Genomic DNA, 21,372 nt, shown 5'->3' on the forward strand with positions numbered 1-21,372 from the left:
TGACAAGTTAAAGACAATGCCATGTCAGTGTTTCTTCCTTGGGTGTGAATGAGAGGTCCTGTAAGAAGCCAGCTCATCTTTGCCGTTGTGTGAAAATGGTAGGTTTTTAAAAGGACACCGGTGTCTGGTTTCCCTAAAACTCCCAGTGGACACAGTGTTTCGTGCTACTATTGAATAGATTGTTATGGAGGATTTTGAATGGCGTTTCCCAAATATACGTGGGTTTATTGCTGTCTCATTGAGAGGCATTATCAGTGGATCAGGAGACCCAGATATAGTGTCACCTGGTTCTCACACCTGGGTGTGGGCGGAGGTGGTGGAGAGAGTTCCTGTTCTCCACTTATTGTTGACCATCATATACAGTATTGATTGTTGTTTTGTCAGCGTTGCTGACTGTCACATGTCCCCTGTTGAGCGACCCGGTTCTTCAGATGCTATCCATTTCCTTTGAGGCGAATCAGAGAATGGAGGTCAAAGTATTGGGTTGGTTTATGTCATTCGATAACATCATCCAACTGCGACCCTAGACGGAGAATAACAGGGAGGTCATAGGGTCTATTTTACAGTAGTGCTGCTGCTGCTGATGATTACCAATTACTTTTTTTAAATGCACATACATACAGTATAGGTTTATATAAATGTTGCATTGTATGTCTGTCTGTATGCAGAATTGGGTAGGTTACATTCTAAATGTAATCCGTTATAGTTACTAGTTACCTGTCCAAAATTGTAATCAGTAACGTAACTTTTGGATTACCCAAACTCAGTAACGTAATCTGATTACGTTCCGTTACTTTTAGATTACTTTCCCCTTAAGAGGCATTAGAAGATAGAAGACAAAAATGTATGTTACCAATTGAACGACATCTATTGCAGGATAAATCAATGTTAAAGTTTACATAGCTGGCCATATACAGATGTTACATTTTACTTTATGGGTTGGTTATGTAGGCTTCTTCTAACCCATCGCTTTCTACTACATATAATAATACGATTAAATTATGTCTTTACATTAAAAACCAAAGTCTATCAGAATTCCAGTCATTCCAATAAATGTTATACCCCTTGATCTTCAAGAATAGGACTTGGAAATATAAAGTATAGATTAGACAAAATGTTTTATCTGAGCATAACCCCAAAACTGAAGACTTATTAGCCAGCCCTAATTTTTATTTAACCATGCAAGTCAGTTGAGAACAAATTCTTATTTACAATGACGGCCTAGGAACAGTGGGTTAACTGCCTTGTTCAGGGGCAGAACAACAGATTTTTTACCTTGGCAGCTCGGGGATTCAATCTAGCAACCATTTTGGTTACTGCCCCAATGCTCTAACCACTAGGCTACCTGCCGGCAATTGATTTGTGTTGAAAAACAAATGCTGCGCTCATAGAATTTGATGCTTTGACCACTACTGAAAGTGCTATTTACATGTGAAAAAATGAATGCCATCTGCTGCATTTGCTGTAAAACTATTGTTTACCTTTGTGTTGGTGACACTTTGATATCTTGATAATATGCAGCTGTTCAAAGGGCAAATCTACAGATGAAACATTACCAAAACGGATGCCCCGCCTCTGACAGAGCTATGGATGCAAGGACTGACCATCCATGATATAACAATTATTGTTTGAACCATGTTATGAGGCTGTACAGTGTTTGTTTACATTTACAATGTTTACAAACATTGGAGTAAAACAAACTAATACTTTGGGTTCTCATGGAGTGTGACAGTTGAACTAAGCTCATGAAGGATTTATAACTTATATTCTTCAAGAATATTCTTCAATATTCTTCAAGAATATATATATATATATATATACAGTTGAAGTTGGAACTGTATATATACACTTAGGTTGGAGTCATTAAAAGTCGTTTTTCAACCACTCCACAAATGTCTTGTTAACAAACTATAGTTTTGGCAAGTCGGTCAGGACATCTACTTTGTGCATGACACAAGTAATTTTTCCAACAATTGTTTACAGACAGATTATTTCACTTATCATTCACTGTATCACAATTCCAGTGGGTCAGAAGTTTACATACACTAAGTTGACTGTGCCTTTAAACAGCTTGGAAAATTCCAGAAAATCATGTCATGGCTTTAGAAGCTTCTGATAGGCTAATTTACATAATTTGAGTCAATCAGAGGTGTACCTGTGGATGTATTTCAAGACCTACCTTCAAACTCAGTGCCTCTTTGCTTAACATCATGGGAAAATCAAAAGAAATCAGCCAAGACCTCAGAAGAAAAATTGGCTGTCAAGTCCAAAAATTGATGTAGCAACTACAGAATGTCCCTTTAAGTATTTAAAAAGTGTGCAACTTTGAGCGTGTGTCCATTAGGCCTATGGATTTATTTTTTTATCAGCATGAATTAGATTGAGCAATAAAATCCCCAGTAGGCATTTTTCACAGGCTGTTCACTGATTTCAAAAACAATGATTGATAGGCAGCTTAAACTTCTTGAATGCAACCATTATTGGGTTCAGATACACATTTAGATTTGTGAACAGCCATCCACAACAACCACAATCTATGAGGCGCAAATAGCTAAATGAGAAAGCAGCAGTGTGATTCACATCAATGCGCTATGTAGATATCAATAATGAGTGATATCCTGAAGAAGGACATCTGCGTTACTGCGTTTACAATATAAAAATAAGGCTTTCCTTTCTGTAAGATCTCCCAAACCCCGAGCATTCAGACTAACGATATTGAGTGAGTTGAATTTAAAAAAAGATAGAACACAAACTAGATAACAGAAGTAGTAATGTGAACAATAAAACAAACAGTGGACCTTGAGAGGATTACTCTGACTGAAAACTACCCTCAGCTGAGGTAGCGTTGGTTAACAGTATAACAAATCTCTTTTTTTCCTCCTTTTTTGAGTTGGCAAGTGTTCATAAATTGTAGTTCACACTGTACATTAACTCGTGGCAGTACATTAAATGTACTCATGGTAGTACTCACAGTTCCAGTATGGTTCATGTCAACAGAGTTACCCAGTAATCATTCTTCCTTCGATAAATGCGTGTGTGCCCTTGAACCCCGCCTTCTTTCCCTCTTGTCGTGCGTTCTGTATAAGCGGCCACAGTTTCTCCCTGGCAGTCTGATCCTGCGGTATCAGAGCATCTTTGATGCGGAGCTTCTCTCGTTCAGAAACTTGTTCCCCTTGGCCATTTTCCACGAGTATTTCAATTTTTTAAGAGCAAGATGACATTGCGAGGGGGTACATCAGATCTTTGTTTCCCAAGTCGATGTACCACGTCGATCTCTTTTTAAGAGACAAAGACCAGGTCGCCCATGCCCTTAATACTATCACTGTATTCTCTATTGCATCAGGATTAAAACGAAATGTTTCTAAATGTGAAATCTTTTGTTTATATGAATCCGATGATAAAGAAATAGAAAATATTCCTGTAAAGGACTGTGTTAAATATTTCGAAATACATCTGTCATAAAAAAACAGACAACATATTAATTTCTCTCCTAAAATTAAGAAAACCAAAAATATATTGAATAATTGGCTACAAAGGGATCTTTCTATACTTGGGAGAGTACTTCTGTCCAAGGCAGAGGGACTGTCTCGCTTTGTGTACCCCTCATTATCTTTATTTGTAAATCCCTCTACCTGTAAAGAGATCAATAAGACCTTTCTTGACTTCATCTGGAAAAATAAGTCTCACAAACTAAAAAAGTCAGTCCTTTCTAATAAAAGAGCTGAAGGAGGTCTGGAAGTGTTGGATTTTGTTGACATAAATAACACTTTCAAGATCAACTTGTTGAAAAGATGTTTGATCAATACTGATGCAATATGGTATTTCATTCCAAATAATTTGTTTAATAAATTGGGGGGTCTTACATTTTTACTGAAATGTAATTATATTCCTGAAAGATTACCCGCTAAATTGGCTAGGTTTCACCAACAAGTTTTAATGTCCTGGAAAATGTTTTCTGCACATTTTTTCCCCACATAAAGCTATTTTGTGGAATAATTCAGACATAACTGTAAGGAATAAGTCATTGTTCTACCCCAGCTGGCATGAGAGGAATATTGACTTTGTTCTTGATGTTTTTGACAACAGGGGTAATATTCTTACATATGAACAATTTATAACATTGAATGAGTTTCCAATACCTTTCAGAGAGTTTATATCTGTGATCAAAGTCGTTCCCAGTGGTCTAACTACACTAATGAAAAGTCATCTTAGCTTTGGTGATGATCACAAAGTTTATCCAGAAATCAGTTTGGAAGGCGTGGACTTACTTGAGAAATCTTGTTGTAATAAATATATAAGACACATTTTTCATTCACAGAACCAATTTACGCCTAGAGGAACATGCTTATTTTTTACCTTTATTTAACTAGGCAAGTCAGTTAAGAACAAATTCTTATTTACAATGACGGCCTAGGAACAGTGGGTTAACTGCCTGTTCAGGGGCAGAACGACAGATTTTTACCTTGTCAGCTCGGCGATTCGATCTTGTAACCTTTCGGTTACTAGTCCAACGCTCTAACCACTAGGTTACCTGCCGTCCCTATTCCTGACATTGTCTCTAAAAAACCTTGGTTAAAGCCTTACAAATATTGTATACCAAACTAATTTAAGGAAGTGCACTTTAAAATTCTACATAAGATATATCCATTAAATTCTATATTGTCCAAATTTGTGGCTATTGATGATGTCTGCGTTTTCTGTGAAAAAGAAGATAATCTGATTCACTTGTTCTTTGAATGTAAATTTGTGTCAGAATTTGGGGAAAACCTTGCAGAATACTTATTTACCATTATGAACACTACCCATGTTTTTGACATGAAGGATATAATATGTTACTATTGCAATGATAACAAGACCATTGAAGTTATTGTGATTTTTTAAATTCTTGTTTGTAAATACTTTATACACAAAATAGAATTCCAGAATTATATACCAAGTTACACATATTTTTGATTGAATTTAATTATCTTGTTAATAAGACATTATCCCTAGTGAATAACAACAAGAATATCATCTTCCTGAATCATTATAATGAGATTTTTTCAGAGTGAATACAATTGCATTAGAATTGTTTATTTTTTTAAATTATTTTATTTATATTTTTGTATGTTTTAGTATTTTATTGTTAATACTTGTGTTTTGTATTGTTAGACATGTTTGATGTAGCAATGTAAGTTGTTGATTGTTGTATTATGAATAAAAATGTATTTAAAAATGAAAAAAAAAAAAAGTGATATCCGTATCGCCGTAGACTACTCCACTGCTCTTATCCTTATCCCTTACATACTCCCCATCCTGTCTGTACGTTGAATGTGTATGCTATATGATATATACATAATAGTTGGAGTCCCGAGAACTGGTTGTGCTACATACTGTATGTAGCTAGTTCATAGCATTTAAGTAATGTGCTGCTGAATGTGACATAAGGAAAGCTGTGAAGATATTCATATGTCAGAGGAACACCAATATTGTTGAGCCAAATACACATTGTATTGTACTTGTTCACCTCTATAGTTCAGATTCATGCAAATTATACTCTAGTCCATAACAGACTCCTCATTGGATTTTCAGTCACATTATCTCTGATTCACTGAGGTCATTGAGGTTAAATCTGTAAAGTGTGGAGTCTGATGGCAATAGAGATAGATACAGCATTTGTATTTGTTATGGATCCTCTCTTTCTAGGGTCCAGCAAAATTAAAGCCGTTATAACCCGTTTTTATAACTTTAAAAACATTACAATACATTTCACAACACATTAAGTGCGTCCCCTCAGACCACTACTCTACTACCACATATCTACAACACAAAATCCATGTGGACGTGTGTATAGTAAGTAGTGGTGGAAAAAGTACCCAATTGTCATACTTGAGTAAAAGTAAAGATACCTTAATAGAAAATGTGAAAGTCACCCAGTAAAATACTACTTGACTTAAAGTCTAAAAGTAATTCGTTTTAAATATACTTAAGTATCAAAAGTACAAGTATAAATCATTTCAAATTGTTTATATTAAGCACACCAGACAGCACTTTAAATTTTGTTTAGCCAGACTACAACATAATTTACAAACGAAGCATTTGTTTTAAGTGAGTCCTCCAGATCAGAGGCAGTAAGGATGACCAGGGATGTTCTCTTGATAAGTACGTGAATTTGACCATTTTCCTATCCTGCTAAACATTCAAAATGTAACGAGTACTCTTGGCTGTCAGGGAAAATGTATGGAGTAAAAAGTACATTATTTTAGTTAGGAATGTAAAAGTAAAAGTTGTAAAAAATATAGATAGTAAAGTAAAGTACAGACACCACAAAAAACGACTTAAGTACTAGTTTAAAGTATTTTTACTTAAGAACTTTACACCACTGTTAGTATGTTAGCATGTGTGTGTGTATGTGTCTTTACAGTCCCCACAATCCCATAAGGTGTATTTTTATCTGTTTTTTATCGGATTCTACTGCTTGCATCAGTTACCTGAATTGGAATAGAGTTCCATGTAGTCATGGCTCTATGTACTGTAGTACCGTGTGCCTCCCATAGTCTGTTCTGGACTTGGGGACTGTGAAGAGACCTCTGGTGGCATGTCTTGTGGGGTATGCATGGGTGTCTGAGCTGTGTGCCAGTAGTTTAAACAGACAGCTCCGTGCATTCAACATGTCAATACTTCTCACAAATACAAGTAGTGATGAAGTCAGTCTCTCCTCTACTTTAAGCCAGGAGATATTAACATGCATATTATTAATATTAGCTCTCCGTGTACATTTAAGTGCCAGCTGTGCTGCCCTGTTCTGGGCCATTTGTAATTTTCCTAAGTCCCTCTTTGTGGCACCTGACCACAGTATTAATGCTTATGGCTAAACTTTACTGCTCTGTACACCCCTAGCCTGTACATCCCTGACAACGTGTTGAGCATAGATGTATGGTACGGAGGTCAGATAACAAGTTGAAAAATATTATCAGATTACGTAAAGTGGTGTCAAATGAATCCATTTCACTCAAGAGGACAATGTATTCTTTTAATGTGTGAACATTTGGTCTTGATGTTAATTCTTAGAGATACAAAGGTGAGTTGAGTTGAGGTGAGTTGAGTTTGTCACTTTTGTGACACATTTGATTCATTCAAGGAAAAGGTTAACGAGATAGGGTCAATATAACCCTCTACGGTCGACTCCCCAAAATAAATGGAAACATTTAAAAAAAAATCTCAAATGCTCATTTGGCATTTATCTTCATTGCGCAGAGGCTGTACTTCTACCTCACTCATCCCAGTACATTAAACGTTTGTCTCTATTTGTGGACCCTTAGGATCATTAAGTAATGTTAGTATTAGTAAGTGTTATTGCACTACTGTATTCAGAGAGAGATAAAAGAACACAGACCAAGTACTTGTTGTATAATCATGGTTTATTTTCAAAAAAAATCTAACACATGCAAACAGCTTTTTTCCCATCACTGTATACATCACCAGTTAACTTGATTGGGTAAGAAGTTGTTACCCAAAGTTGTTGGGGGGATGGTCAAGACGAGGGGGGGGGGGGGGGGGGGGGGGCTAGTTCTGGTCCTAGAAAGATGAATGGGGTTCTGATTGACATTCACTGGAGGAGCTGGCCTCTGATCAAACACTCATCACAGAGCCTCAAGACCAGCTCCAAGTTCCCTTCCAGAAGCAGGACTGGGCAAAGGAGTTAAAGACAGGGCGAAGGTGGTGGGGTGTGGTAACCTCAGCAGCCTCAGCTTAGACTTAGTCGGTGGCGTAGAGCAGGAAGCCGGAAAAGGTGTTGTAGTGGCTCTGTTCGTCGCACAGGAAGCATCCGATGGGCAGGGTGACGGACAACTTGTCCCCGGCCTGCAGCTGGACGGCCATCACCGTGGTGGTGCTGTCCTCCTGGTCCTGCTGGTTCTGCTCGCTGCAGCCCGCCACCTGGCGCCCGTTCACCATCAGGCTGGCGCAAGCGGCCAGGTTGGCGCCGGGGGCGCCCGAGTCGCTGTACACGGTCAGGGCCAGGCTGTAGACACCGGAGCGGGGCACAGTGAAGATGCCGGTGCGGTTGTTGTAGCCCTCGCCCAGGTTGACGAAGATGTGCTGGTAGACAATGGTCTTAGCTTCACGGAAGGGGCCCTCGCAACGGCGTGTGTTGGTCAGGGCCACGGAGAAGGCACTTCGGCTAGCTGTAGATGGAAAGAGAGAGAGGGAAAGATAGTGAAATGAATATACAATGAGACAAAATAACAGCAAGCCATTTGGTTACCAGTCAAAATGTAACACATTGGCCAGTGTTGATGTGGTAGTGGAGATAGTGGTTGCGGTCAGGTGGTCTCACCGCGGACGTTGTTGACCACGGCCTTTGCCTTCTCCAGGCCCTTCTGCAGCTCGTTCAGACTCATGTTGAAAAACTGCTCCATCCTCCACATCTGCTTCTGCATCAGGCAGCAGCCGCAGGAGGCCTGGTCCGCCAGACACACTGTGTGGACACAGACACACAGACAGACAGACAGGACAAAGGATTAGACAGTGGTTCTCAACACTCCTCGCTGTTTGCCATCCTCAGTGTGTTTAGTGTCTCCCTTTCTCCCCTTCCTACTCTCTCTATCCCTTACAGTTCTCTGTTTTGGAGTCCTTTGTTGTCTCTCCAGGGCTATTCCAGCTGTATTCATTGGCCAGAGCGGCCCCCAGCAAGCACAGCAGTACGATAGCTGTAGGAGGAGAGAGCAGAATAAAGCACACAGTTACACCACAGTATGCACTCTTCCATATACTGTACACACACCTGCAGCGTCACACACCATCTTAGACAAATGGTGCATGCAGAGAGAATCAACACTACTCATAACCGAACAGACTGTATTTGAATAGGGAAAGTATAAACATGTAACTTCAATCTTTCCTAGACTACCTGATCTAGCAGCATGTTCCAGTAATATTTATAACTGTACCCTTGCGGAGCCCATTTCCCCGTACAAAAAGCAGCAGGACTGCTGCCCTCCAGGACAGGAGTTGTGCACCCCCTTGGCTACTCTAGACCAAAAGCTTAACTCCTCTGTCCTCATTCAACCACTCTGGAGCCTACATCTGCAGTTATGCTTCCCTGTCATATAGGAAACCATAGAGATGCCCACCTCTCATTTTGCAGCTTGGAGATGGCAGTCGATGTTCACAGACAGTCGGATGGGATGGATAGACTGTCACCAGGAGATGAACTCGGTCTATAAACCCTGAGTAAATGCCACCTCCCACTGTCTGTCCTCTGTGGGCTGGGCAGTGGCAGGCTTTGTGTCCTGCATATGTGGGACAGGTATTGTCTGTCACCCGGACCATGGAGTTCCCATTGAACTGCAATGACACTTTACCTGTGTTTTCAGGTGTCAGGCAGCTTCCACCTGCTCATTGTGTATGTTAATGGGCGATGGAGAGAGTGTCAGGTAGTCGGCAGGGGACCCTTTCCTGATGCAATGGGCGAGAGGTGAAAAACAGTGAACTCATTCCCAGCATAGCATGTTGGGAGGGGAGCGCAGAAGGCAAGGGGAGTAGATTGTCAGGGTGTTTCTGTATAAGAACAGTGTTGATCTTCCTATATGGAAAGCAATGGGGAATAATGCAGATGACGCTGTTAAAGAGAATAGACTGAGGCAGAACGAGTGGAGCAAGGTCAGCAATTATGATGTGGAGATTAAGGAGTTTCCTGTCATAAACTGTTCATCTTATTATATAAGGAGGCAAGTGCCAATCAAATCAAATCAATTTTTATTTGTCATATGCACCGAATACAACCTTATAGTGAAATGTTTACTTACAAGGCCTTAACCAACAATGCAGTTAAGATAAAATCAGTGTTAAGAAAGTATTTACTAAATAAACTGAAGTAAACAAATTTAAAAATATATATTTAAAAAATATATTTAAAAAAAATCTAGATATATCAGCAACTTATTTAAGCAAGCTAAGTGGACAGATTTATACAGGGGCGCAACTTTCACTGGGGACAGGTCTACCCCACATTTTGAAATAGCATTTTTGTCAACCCCAGTTTTATCATTAGAATGTGATACAAAACGAGGCAACGTTGTGCTTTAGGACCATGCGGTCACGCCCTGGCCATAGAGAGGTTTTTATTCTCTATTTTGGTTAGGTCAGGGTGTGACTAGGGTGGGCATTCTATTTCTATGTTAGTGTGGTTCCCAATCAGAGGCAGCTGTCTATCGTTGTCTCTGATTGGGGATCATATATAAGTTGTAATTTTCCGTTTGGGTTTTGTGGGATGTTGTTTTCTGTTTAGTGTTTTTTCCTGAGAACTGTGCGCTTTCGTTTTCACCTTTTGTCATTTTGTTTGAGTGTTCTTTGAACATTAAATCATGGACACTTTCCACGCTGCGCTTTGGTCTCATTCCGACGATAGCCGTTACAGAACATCCCACCACTAAAGGACCAAGCAGCGTGGCCAGGAGGAGCAGGGATCCTGGGCCCGGGAGAAAAGGGAGTGGAGGACATCCTGGACCTGGGAGGAGGTAATGGCAGGGGACAAGACCCTGCCATGGAAGCAGGCGGAGGTAGCGAGAGAGGAACGGCGACACTATGAGGAGTTGAGACAACGGAAGCCCGAGAGGCAGCTCCCCAATTTTTTTGGGGGGGCACACGGGGTGATTGGCGGAGTCAGGGTTTAGACCTGAGCCAACTCCCCGGGCTTACCGTGGGGAGCGTGTGACCGGTCAGGCACCGTGTTATGCGGTGATGCGCATAACTCCTTCAAGACTGTTGGAAAAGCATTCCTCATGAAGCTGGTTGAGAGAATGCCAAGAGTGTGCAAAGCTGTCAAGGCAAAGGGTGGCTACTTTGAAGAACCTAAAATATATTTTGATTTGTTTGACCCTTTTTGGTTACTACATGATTCCATATATGCTATTTCATAGTTTTGATGTCTTCACTGTTATTCTACAATGGAAAAAATAGTACAAATAAATAAAAACCTGTGAATGAGTAGGTGTGTCCAAACTTTTGACTGGTACTGTATATATATGTCCCCCCCACCTCTATAACAAATGTTGCGCCCCTGGATTTATATAACATATCATCTTATTCAGGAAACTCATTTGTGTTAAACTGAAAATGGCCTAATTTCAAACAGAAGATACGTTTCTACTGGTATTTTGAAAACAACTCAAATTCACTTCAAGCAACTTTGTTTATGCTAAAAAAAATTTTTTTATCAATCGTGCATTTGAATATAATTCTTACAAACCAAAAGGGCACATGACAATAGGACAGCAGCTAAGATATGGCTGGAACAAGCTATCAGCAAATCAGCATCTAATACTGGAACTTTCCTATCAGTTGTATAAACTAGTCCAGTTGACTTAGAGTCACAGATGCCCCAACCCCTGACCAGAAGCAGAACCCAGGATAGAGAGGGCCAGTAAAGTCTGTCTGGAGGGAATGGATGAGATGGGCCTGGTTGTTGGAGATCCTGTAGAAGGCCAGTACTCCTTCATGTTGGTCCAGGTACACCCCTAGCCTGCGAGCCTTGGTTGAGCTTAGCTGGGTCTCCTTCCCAGCGTGCCACATTGAGAAGCCCGTCCCAGACCAGTTCAGGCTCCAAGAGTGCTCGTTGTAGCCCAGCCTGCTGCTGTCGTCAGCCTCCTTTCTGTCCAGGTCTCTGTAGGCCACGCCGATAGTGATCTGAGTGACAAATAATAAAAACTAAGTAAAATAACTCAAAGCCAAAATAGTGAATACTAGTCAATTGATGACAGATTCAAATCAAGGGCATCTCTCAAGTACATAACATAAGTTGACGTAATCTTAATGATGAGGGAGCAACCATATAAATTATATTAAGTGTGTACCAGTGAAGGCTGCTGAGGGAAGGACGGCTCCTAATAATGGCTGGAATGGAGCCAATGGAATGATATCAAACAAGTTTGATACCATTCCATCAACTCCATTCAAGCCATTATTAGGAGCCATCCTCACCTCAGCAGCCTCCTCTGGTGTGTACCCATGAGTGTTCCAGTCAAATGTGGTCGTAGCCTGAGAAGCTTTGTCCCTTCTAGTAATTCTATTTCTATGGCAGTAATAACCCACCTTCTGGCCCGTCCACTCTGTCTCCCAGTAATAGGGGCTCCCAGTCAGGGGCTCCCTGCACAGTATCTGTCTCCAGTAGATGAAACGGTCGGGGTGCTCCGGCTGGTTCTGCTTCTCTGCCTTCAGAGTGGCTTACGGTCCCCATCAGCCAGTTTCAGGTGGCGGTAAGCAGTGTTGGGGTCAAATGTCAGATTAAAGCGAACTACATGGAGAAAGACAGGAAAGACTGGTGATGCTATTGTCATCCTTTGTAGTCCACACTCACTTTTTTGTTCAAGCGTCCAATTGTCTGAAGATCTGAAGACGCTTCAATGCTGCTTATGACTACATTTCTATAACTCTTTAAAAGGGTGAAAAGCAGTAAAAGGGCTACTCACATTTGAGCATTTCTTTTCTGGTTTTCAGCTCTGGGTTTTCCAAACCAACAGTGGTCACCTGATTCACTAAAAGTTGTGAGAGAAAATAAACAATTCTTATTGACAACATTTTATTTGCATTATAATGCCAACTTTGGAACTACACTGAAGAATCCTCAGACCGCTGTTCATATATTTACCTTGAGGTACAGTTGTAGGTAATGGAGGTTGAGGTAGAATGTTTGTTGATGTCACCTCATTCACGAAAGAAAAGCAATAGAGGTGAGAAAATAAGAAAGCTGTTTTTACAGCTAGTCACTGCGCAAATCCATCGTAAATCGTGGAGTTGAGTTTAATCAGCTAGGTAGAGGTGAAGGGTTTGATGTTATTTCACATACTAAAATGCAACAGGGGAAAGCATCTTGATCATCTCATACAAAGACTGAATTAAACATGTACCTGTGTTCAGTTGAGGGTTTGATTGCACTTCGGATGCTACAGAGAGTAATGAGAAAAAAAGATTAACATTCTGATAGAAAATGGCAACTGCAACTTAGTTTTTTAGTTTTCATTTAACATGTCTTGTAGATGCTTACCTGCATTTTGTGAAGCCACCTGATTGTTGTCAGTAGATGCTCCGTTCCCTGCAGCTTGACCATTGAACAATTGAGACGGACCAAGACTGGCATCATTCACTACAAGCAAGAAAACAGTCTCAGTAATATTAATAACCATATATACTGCTCAACCATTGAGCATTCTCAACAGAACCAGCAAAATAAAAAGGGAAAATAGTAAAACAGGTCCTAATCTCCCTGTATACGTTTTAGGCCATTGAAAATGCCCATGGACTCACCAGTTCTGAAGATCTTGGCCATGCTGGATTTACAGAGATCCTGTAGTCCATCTCTTAGCTCTTCCATCACAGTTTGAATCTCAGACACAAGGGCCTCCTCACCCAGCCCTATCCCCATTATGTGTGAGGAGCTCCAGGGTGAAGATATTCTGTAGAGGATGATAGATGAAGACAATAACGCCTAGTGGTGAGGATGGTCATCTCAATCCCATTATCTTTTTTCCTTGTACCTTTAAGAAGCAGATGTGGTCCTGCATGCTGGCCAGTCGGCTGAGTTCCTGGTCTTTCCTGCTGAGCTGGGCCAGCTCCTGCTCCAGCTTGTGGATGTGGCCCTTGGTCCGGCTGCCCATGGAGGCCTCATGGGCACAAAGCAACTCCCCGACCTGGGTACCCATCAGCTCCACACTCTTCACCAGCTCAGAGAAGAGCTCCACACCCTCCTTCTGTAGGGCCTGGACTGAGCTCTGAGAAGAGAGAGGACACAGACATGGAGAGAAGCAAAGCAAAAATGGAGGGATGGATAGAGGTGGAGAGACAAGGAGGAAGTGAAAGAGGGGGCAGAGTGTTATGAAACAGTGACTAACTACTAGGCTCTTGTGATGGAAATTTTACTTTGTGAATCTTGTCTTTGGTGTCAAACAATCCTTTGTTCCTGCCTGTGCCTGGTAAAGATATGAGGGAGGGCCGTCATGACCTCCTCCTTTAGACTATTTGGCAGAACACCAAGAATCTGTTCTATAAGTTAAGATAGGGTTGGTTCCGGCATGTGTCTGGCACCGTCTCCTATAAACTATGCCTATGTAACATGTCTGTAACCAGCATAAAAAGGGAACTAAACGGGACTGCCCCGTTAGAGCTCCTCATCGACATGTGTACTTGGTGCATTGAGTTTGTTGGAACCCCTCTGACAATAAACAATGATTCATTTAAGATTGACTATGGGTGTCCCTGTGTAAGAATTTCCACAACACACTGAAAACAAATTATGTAACCACAACATATTTTACATTGATGAGGGGTTTCCTTACTTTGTGGAGCTGGGCAGTTTATGGGAACTCCTTGAGCTCCTTCTCCATCTCTTGGATCCTCCTCTGTGTCTCGGCCTGCATTGGAACTAGCTCCCTCTGCACAAAGGGACACAGTATACAGAAACACAGGATTCTCTCAGGCACCCAGTATTTTCTAAAATTCAAATAAAGCTGCTATATTCAAATAAAATAGCTGTGGCAACAGACAAAACAACAGTCAGTTCTTTACCCATCTCTCCTTCCACTCCTCTTGCGGCTTAACCACACGGTGGCCCTTGTGTCCATCACGACAACACTCGTCACACAAACACTCCTTATCATCATGGCAGTAGAGCTCTAGGGGCCGCTGGTGTTGAGGGCAAAGCCTGGGGCTGACGACGGGCAGTTGGGGGAACATCCCCCCTTGGGGGCAGTTAAACTGACCCTTGGCCTCATTCTGGTCCCAGTGCCTCTGGATGCAGGACAGGCAGTAGGTGTGACCACAGGGCAGCGTGGTGGGGTCACGTAGCGTCTCCAGACAGACAGAGCACACAAACTCCTCCTCAGGCCATGCGGCAGCGGCCATGGAGCTGGGAAATGTAGGTCCTGGAGATTGTGGTCAACTTTGTAAGTAAGACTGCCAATGCTTCCGAAATGTCATAGCATGCTGGTTAAAACCTAAATGGGCTGGCCTTGGGCGAGGCAGGAAAAACAGATAAGACCAGTGAGGAGTTTCCAAAACATTCTGACTGATGTCACAGTCACATGGATGAGGCAGAAGCACTGCAGGTTGTCAGTGGTCTAGATTTTTAAATAATCTCAAAGTGGTAGACCGACAGGTTTTTCACCTTCTCCAAGAAGGAACCACGTTTTTACCTTCTTTGTGGATATAAATAGCCTAGTTATTGTTAAAAATACACACACACTGTGTGTCCACAATAATAAGGTTGTACCTCACAATGTTAAACAATACAATGGCTATACTGTGTAAACTGATCGTCCATGTAAAAGGACACATGACCTCCAACATGTGAAGTTAATAGGAGCATGCTAAATTTGGTGTCAAATGAAAACTAAGAGTCTATATTCTGGAGAAATTAAGGCATATATACACTGTACACTTTTTAACCCCCCCTCCCCATTTTCACATTGGTGCTCATGGGTCCTTTTACATGGAAATGACCAGCAGCTTACACAGTATAGCCATTTCTGCCGTATCCATTGTATTGTTTATCATTGTTGATACAACCACATTTTTCACCTTCTCTGTGGCTATAAAAAGCATAGTTATTGTACAAATGTTGAAATAAACACTGTCCACAGTAATGTGGTTGTGTCAACAATGATAAACAATACAATGGATACAGAAATGGCTATACTGTGTAAGCTGCTGGTCATTTCCATGTAAAAAGGACTCATGAGCACCAAATGTCAAATTTGGTGTCAAATGAAAGGTAAGAGTCCATCTTCTTGAGAAATTAAGGCATTTATACACATTACACTCCAGCAGCTACAATTTCTCCATCCACAATTCAACTGTGGGAACATGGCGGCTGTCACCAGGCAACAGAAAGAGCTTGCCACTACTATATAAGAGATTGTTTGTGAGGAGATGACCTCTGCCCTTGACTTACAATTAAAACACCCACTTTTCAAGATGGTTTGCAAGCATGTATTTTTTTCTGATCAGTGTTTGTAGCTGAAAATCTTTTCATCTGGCTGTGAACACATTGGACAATAGTGCAATATTGCATCGAGTTTTTAAGGAGACATACAAAACAGGTCTGCTGAAACATTTGAGGCCTACCTGGGCACCCTACTCTGCACTGGGGCATTATCTGAGCAGACACCTGCCTACTGCTGCTTTTATCCTTCCACTTGACATTGTGCCTTGGATGCTTCTGGACTACTGCGAAACTTGAACTCCACTTGGTTTAGCCTACTTTTTTTGACTGTCCCGCGGCCACCGTGTAGCGCTTGCCTCCCTCCCGGCTTCCAACGGAAACTACAGCCCCTTCGAGGTGCTTCTCTCCTGGCTATCATACTGGCAACACGGCCTCCGCTGCATTGCTGTTTTGATGGGCCACAGCATTTAATCACATTAAGTGAGTCACCGCTCTCTCCTTGCTGTTATGATGGCGAGTTGTGTGCCTTGATTGTGTTTATTGTGGGTCCTAGTGCTGGCTGTTTTCTAGTCTGTGGTTGGGTTCTGGTTTGCTGCCTATAACTGTGGTGATCCTACAAACTCTGATTCAAATCTAACTGACCATCACACTGTGTGGATTGACTTTTAGTGGATTCCTCGCCAACCTACAGTATATACACACAAAAGTATGTGGACACCCCCTCAAATTAGTGGATTTGGGTATTTCAGACACACTAGTTGCTGACAGGTTTATAAAATCGAGCACACAGCCATGCAATTTCCATAGACAAACATTGGCAATAGAATGGCCTTACTGAAGAGCTCAACGACTTTCAATGGAACACCTTCATAGGATGCCACCAAGTCAGTTCATCATATTTCTGCCTGCTAGAGCTGCCCCGGTCAACTGTAAGTGCTGTTAAGTGGAAACAGCCGCGAAGTGGTAGGCCACACAAGCTCACAGTATGAGACCGCCAAGTGCTGAAGCGCGTAGAGCGTAAAATTAATCTGTCCTTGGTTACAACACTCACTACCAAGTTCCAAAATGCCTCGAAGCAACGTCAGCAAAATACCTGTTTGTCGGAAGCTTCATGAAAAGGGTTTCCATGGCCAAGCAGAAACCATGGAAACCATCTTAGGTGGCAAGCCTAAGATTACCATGCGCAAAGCCAAGCATCGGCTGGAATGGTGTAAAGCTCGCCACCATTGGACTCTGGAGCAGTGGAAACGCGTTCTCTGGAACGCTCTCTTAACTGAAATCCATTTCCGTTGACTTTTTTTTTTGCTAATATATTTAAGCCTTTGTCTGGGGAAAAATGTATACATGACTGTTATAGGAGTTAACTAGTTTGTAGTCTTTTATTAAAATCAGAAGTTATTATCCTGGGTGACCTAATTTATGAATGGGAAATGCACGCTTCAGACAATCTAACAGACATGTGAAATGATCTAAACCTAACCCCGCTGGTGACTAAGCCTACAGTCATGGCCAAAAGTTTTGAGAATTACAAAAATATTAATTTTCACGAAGTCTGCTGCCTCAGTTTGTATGATGGCAATTTGCATATACTCCAGAATGTTATGAAGAGTGATCAGATTAATTGCAAAGTCCCTCTTTGCCATGCAAATGAACTGAATCCCCCCAAAACATTTCCACTGCATTTCAGCCCTGCCACAAAAGTACCAGCTGACATCATGTCAGTGATTCTCTTGTTAACACAGGTGTGAGCGTTGACGAGGACAAGGCTGGAGATCACTCTGTCATGCTGATTGAGTTTGAATAACAGACTGGAAGCTTCAAAAGGATAGTGGTGCTTGGCATCATTGTTCTTCCTCTGTCAGCCATGGTTACCTGCAAGGAAACATGTGCCGTCATCATTGCTTTGCACAAAAAGGGCTTCACAGGCAAGGCTATTGCTGCCAGTAAGATTGCACCTAAATCAACCATTTATTGGATCATCAAGAACTTCAAGGAGAGCGGTTCAATTGTTGTGAAGAAGGCTTCAGGGCGCCCAAGAAAGTCCAGCAAGCGCCAGGACCGTCTCCTAAAGTTGATTCAGCTGCGGGATCGAGGCACCACCAGTACAGAGCTTGCTCTGGAATGGCAGCAGGCAGGTGTGAGTGCATCTGCACGCACAGTGAGGTGAAGACTTTTGGAGGATGGCCTGGTGTCAAGAAGGGCAGCAAAGAAGCCACTTCTCTCAAGGAAAAACATCAGGGACAGACTGATATTCTGCAAAAGGTACAGGGATTGACGCTTTGCTTGTTTGATGGCTCGTCTGAGGGCATAGCGGGATTTCTTATAAGCATCCGGATTAGTCTCCCGCTCCTTGAAAGCGGCAGCTCTAGCCTTTAGCTCGATGCGGATGTTGCCTGTAATCCATGACTTCTGGTTGGGATATGTACGTACAGTCACTGTGGGGACGAGGTCGTCAATGCACTTATTGATGAAGCCGATGGCTGAGGTGATGTACTCCTCAATGCCATTGGATGAATCCCGGAACATATTCCAGTCTGTGCTAGCAAAACAGTCCTGTAGTGTAGCATCCGTGTTGTCTGACCACTTCCGTATTGAGTGAGTCACTGGCACTTCCTGCTTTAGTTTTTGCTTGTAAGCAGGAATCAGGAGGATAGAAAATTGTCAGATTTGCCAAATAGAGGGCGGGGGAGAGCTTTGTATGCATCTCAGTGAGTGGAGTAAAGGTGGTCTAGGATTTTTTTCTCCTCTGGTTGTTCATGTTACATGCTGGTAAAAATTTGGTAAAACTGATTTAAGTGTGCCTGCATTAAAGTCTCCGGCCACTAGGAGCGCCGCTTCTGGTTGAGGTTGAGCATTTTCTTCTTTGCTTATGGCCTTTTAGAGTTGGTTGAGAGCGGTCTTAGTGCCAGCTTCGTTCTGTGGTGGTAAATAGACAGCTACGAATAATATAGATGAGAACTCTCATTAGATAGTGTGGTCTACAGCTTATCTTACTTCTTTAATATTAGACATCGCGCACCAGCAGTTATCCCTTGTTTTCCCAGACGGTGCATGGAAAATCCCGCTAACTCTATATTGTCCATATCGGCATTCAGCCACGTCTCGGTGAAACATAAGATATTACAGTTTTTAATGTCCCGTCGGTAGGATAATCTTAATCGTAGGTCATCAATTTTATTTTACAATGATTGCACGTTAGCAAGAAGAACAGATGGCAGTGGGAGTTTACTCGCTCGCCTACGGATTCTCAGAAGGCTGCCCGATCTGCGGCCCCTTTCCCTGCTCTTTACGCAAAAGGCGGGGATCTGGGCCTGTTCCAGTGAAAGCAGTATATCCTTCTCGTCGGACTCGTTAAAGGAAAAAGTTTCTTCCAGTCCGTGATGAGTAATCGCTGTTCTGATGTCCAGAAGTTATTTTCGGTCATAAGAGACAGTAGCAGCAACATTATGTAAACAATAAGTTAAATAAGTTACACAAAACGCAAACAAACTAACACAATTTAGTGACCTTAATTGCATTTCAGCTATCCCTGGACCTGATTTAGCTTTGAGCCTTTTTGCAGATGTCTTCAATACTTTTGTGGATTATTATGTAACCGCTCTTTCGGATTGTAATGGGAACCCATTACACTGTCAAAAAACTGTCAAATCCCTGAAGGGTTCTACTTTCACCTCTCGGCCACAACCAATTAATTCAGACACTGGCCTCATTACGGGAAAAAAAATCCATATTTGATACATTTAATAAAATTTTGTTTGTCACATACACATGGTTAGCAGATGTTAATGCGAGTGTGGCGAAATGCTTGTGCTTCTAGTTCCGACAATGCAGTAATAACCAAAGAGTAATCTAACCTAACAATTTCACAACAGCTACCTTATACACACAAGTGTAAAGGGATGAAGAATATGTACATAAAGATATATGAATGAGTGATGGTACAGAACAGCATAGGCAAGATGCAGTAGATGGTATCGAGTACAGTATATACATATGAGATGAGTAATGTAGGGTATGTAAACATTATATTAAGTGGCATTGTTCACATGACTGGTGCCGCAAAGCACTTCCGCATTGTCTCCGTACTTGGCTACCTGACAAACCTTTAGTTTTTTACTCTTAACTATTTAATCGAACTCTGTATCTAACAAGTTTACCAACGTCTTAGTTTTGTCCTCAAATTTTTTTTTTTTCACTTTTGCTACCCCGGACATAACATTATGCCTTCTCATTGCAGTCGCTCTACAGAAGAACTATCGCCTTATGGTGAGGATAGCCGAGTTGCATGCTCGGCTTCAGGCGCAATCGTTAGGCAAGTGAAATTTAAGTGGAGGAAAGGATACAGCGTCTGTGTAAATACAGGTTGTGTTAATCCCCCCGCACAGTCCCTTCAGCCGTACAATTTTCTCATTGCTTCTGGAAAGAATGCTGTTGGCATGCTCAACCGGTGTTGCTCTTTAAACTGGTTTTCCCCACTAAGCAACGAGTCGGAGTCAGAGCACAAGCCTTCTCAGGTCTCTCCACCCGTTATGGGGTCTGAGCCGCCAAAGCCTCCCACCATTAGCTCTGACAAATTGAAAATCCTAGTCATTGGTGACTCCATTACCCGCAATATTAGACTTAAGCAATTAGGCACGAGGCAGTGTGGTATATGGTCAATATACCACGGCTAAGAAACTGTTCTTAGGCACAACGCATCGAGTGGTATATTGGCCATATACCACAAACCCAGAGGTGCCTTATTGCTATTATAAACTGGTTACCAACATAATTAGAGCAGTAAAAATAAATGTTTTTTCATACTCGTGGTGTGTGATATACCACAGCTGTCAGCCAATCAGCATTCCGAGCTCGAACCACCCAGTTTATAATTAAAAATAATCATCCAGCTATCATACATTATTTACCAGTGGGCAGGGCTACCGACTTAAAGGCTAATCTGAAATTGGTGCTGGCTGAGGCTAAAACTGGCAAGTGTAGCTAGTGTAGGGGTATTGTTATCCACGTCTGCACCAACGATGTTAGAATGAAACTGTCAGATGCCACCAAGTGCAACATAACTTCAGAGTGTAACTTAGATAAGAAAGATGTGTTGGCATCGAGTAATTGTCTCTGGCCCCCTCCCAGTTAGGGGGGGGGGGGGGGTGATGAGCTCTACAGCAGACTCGCACAACTCAATCGCTGGTTGAAAACAAAACTGTTTTCTGCCCCTGCCAAAAGATAGAATTTGTAGATAACTGTCCCTCTCTTGGATCCCCACACAAACAGGACCAAGCCTGGCCTGCTGAGGAGTGACGGACTCCATCCAAGCTGGAGGATGCATCTTATCTATCAACATAGACTTATCAACAAACTTGACCTTGCGTGATACCCTAGATGCAGTTGCACCTCTAAAAACAAAAAAACATTTGTCACAAGAAATGAGCTCCCTGGTATACAGAAAATACCCGAGCCCT

At 41.9% G+C, this 21,372-nt stretch overlaps 1 protein-coding gene across 1 annotated transcript; it reads right to left on the reverse strand.

Moving 5' to 3' along the window:
- Positions 1–7,737: 7,737 nt before the first annotated feature.
- On the reverse strand, positions 7,738–14,169 carry LOC120029169. Its single transcript, XM_038974469.1, has 7 exons — positions 14,161–14,169; positions 13,515–13,748; positions 12,073–12,192; positions 11,346–11,667; positions 8,595–8,690; positions 8,318–8,458; positions 7,738–8,165 (listed from the first exon to the last, which is right to left on the reverse strand). Exons 1-7 carry the CDS (start codon positions 14,167–14,169, stop codon positions 7,738–7,740), a joined length of 1,350 nt encoding a protein of 449 aa, XP_038830397.1.
- Positions 14,170–21,372: the final 7,203 nt, after the last annotated feature.

Source organism: Salvelinus namaycush, chromosome 34 (genome assembly GCF_016432855.1).
Source record: "Salvelinus namaycush isolate Seneca chromosome 34, SaNama_1.0, whole genome shotgun sequence".
NCBI lineage: Eukaryota > Metazoa > Chordata > Actinopteri > Salmoniformes > Salmonidae > Salvelinus > Salvelinus namaycush.

What these genes read in the sequence shown, in the direction of transcription:
- LOC120029169 (XM_038974469.1), bottom strand. An exon ending in ACCACATCTGCTTCTTAAAG is followed by an intron (nt 12,193 to 13,514) that starts GTACAAGGAAAA and finishes GCCACTCTGAAG; the next exon opens with GCAGAGAAGCAGAACCAGCC. An exon ending in TGGGGCATCTGTGACTCTAA is followed by an intron (nt 8,691 to 11,345) that starts GTCAACTGGACT and finishes CTCCTCCTACAG; the next exon opens with CTATCGTACTGCTGTGCTTG.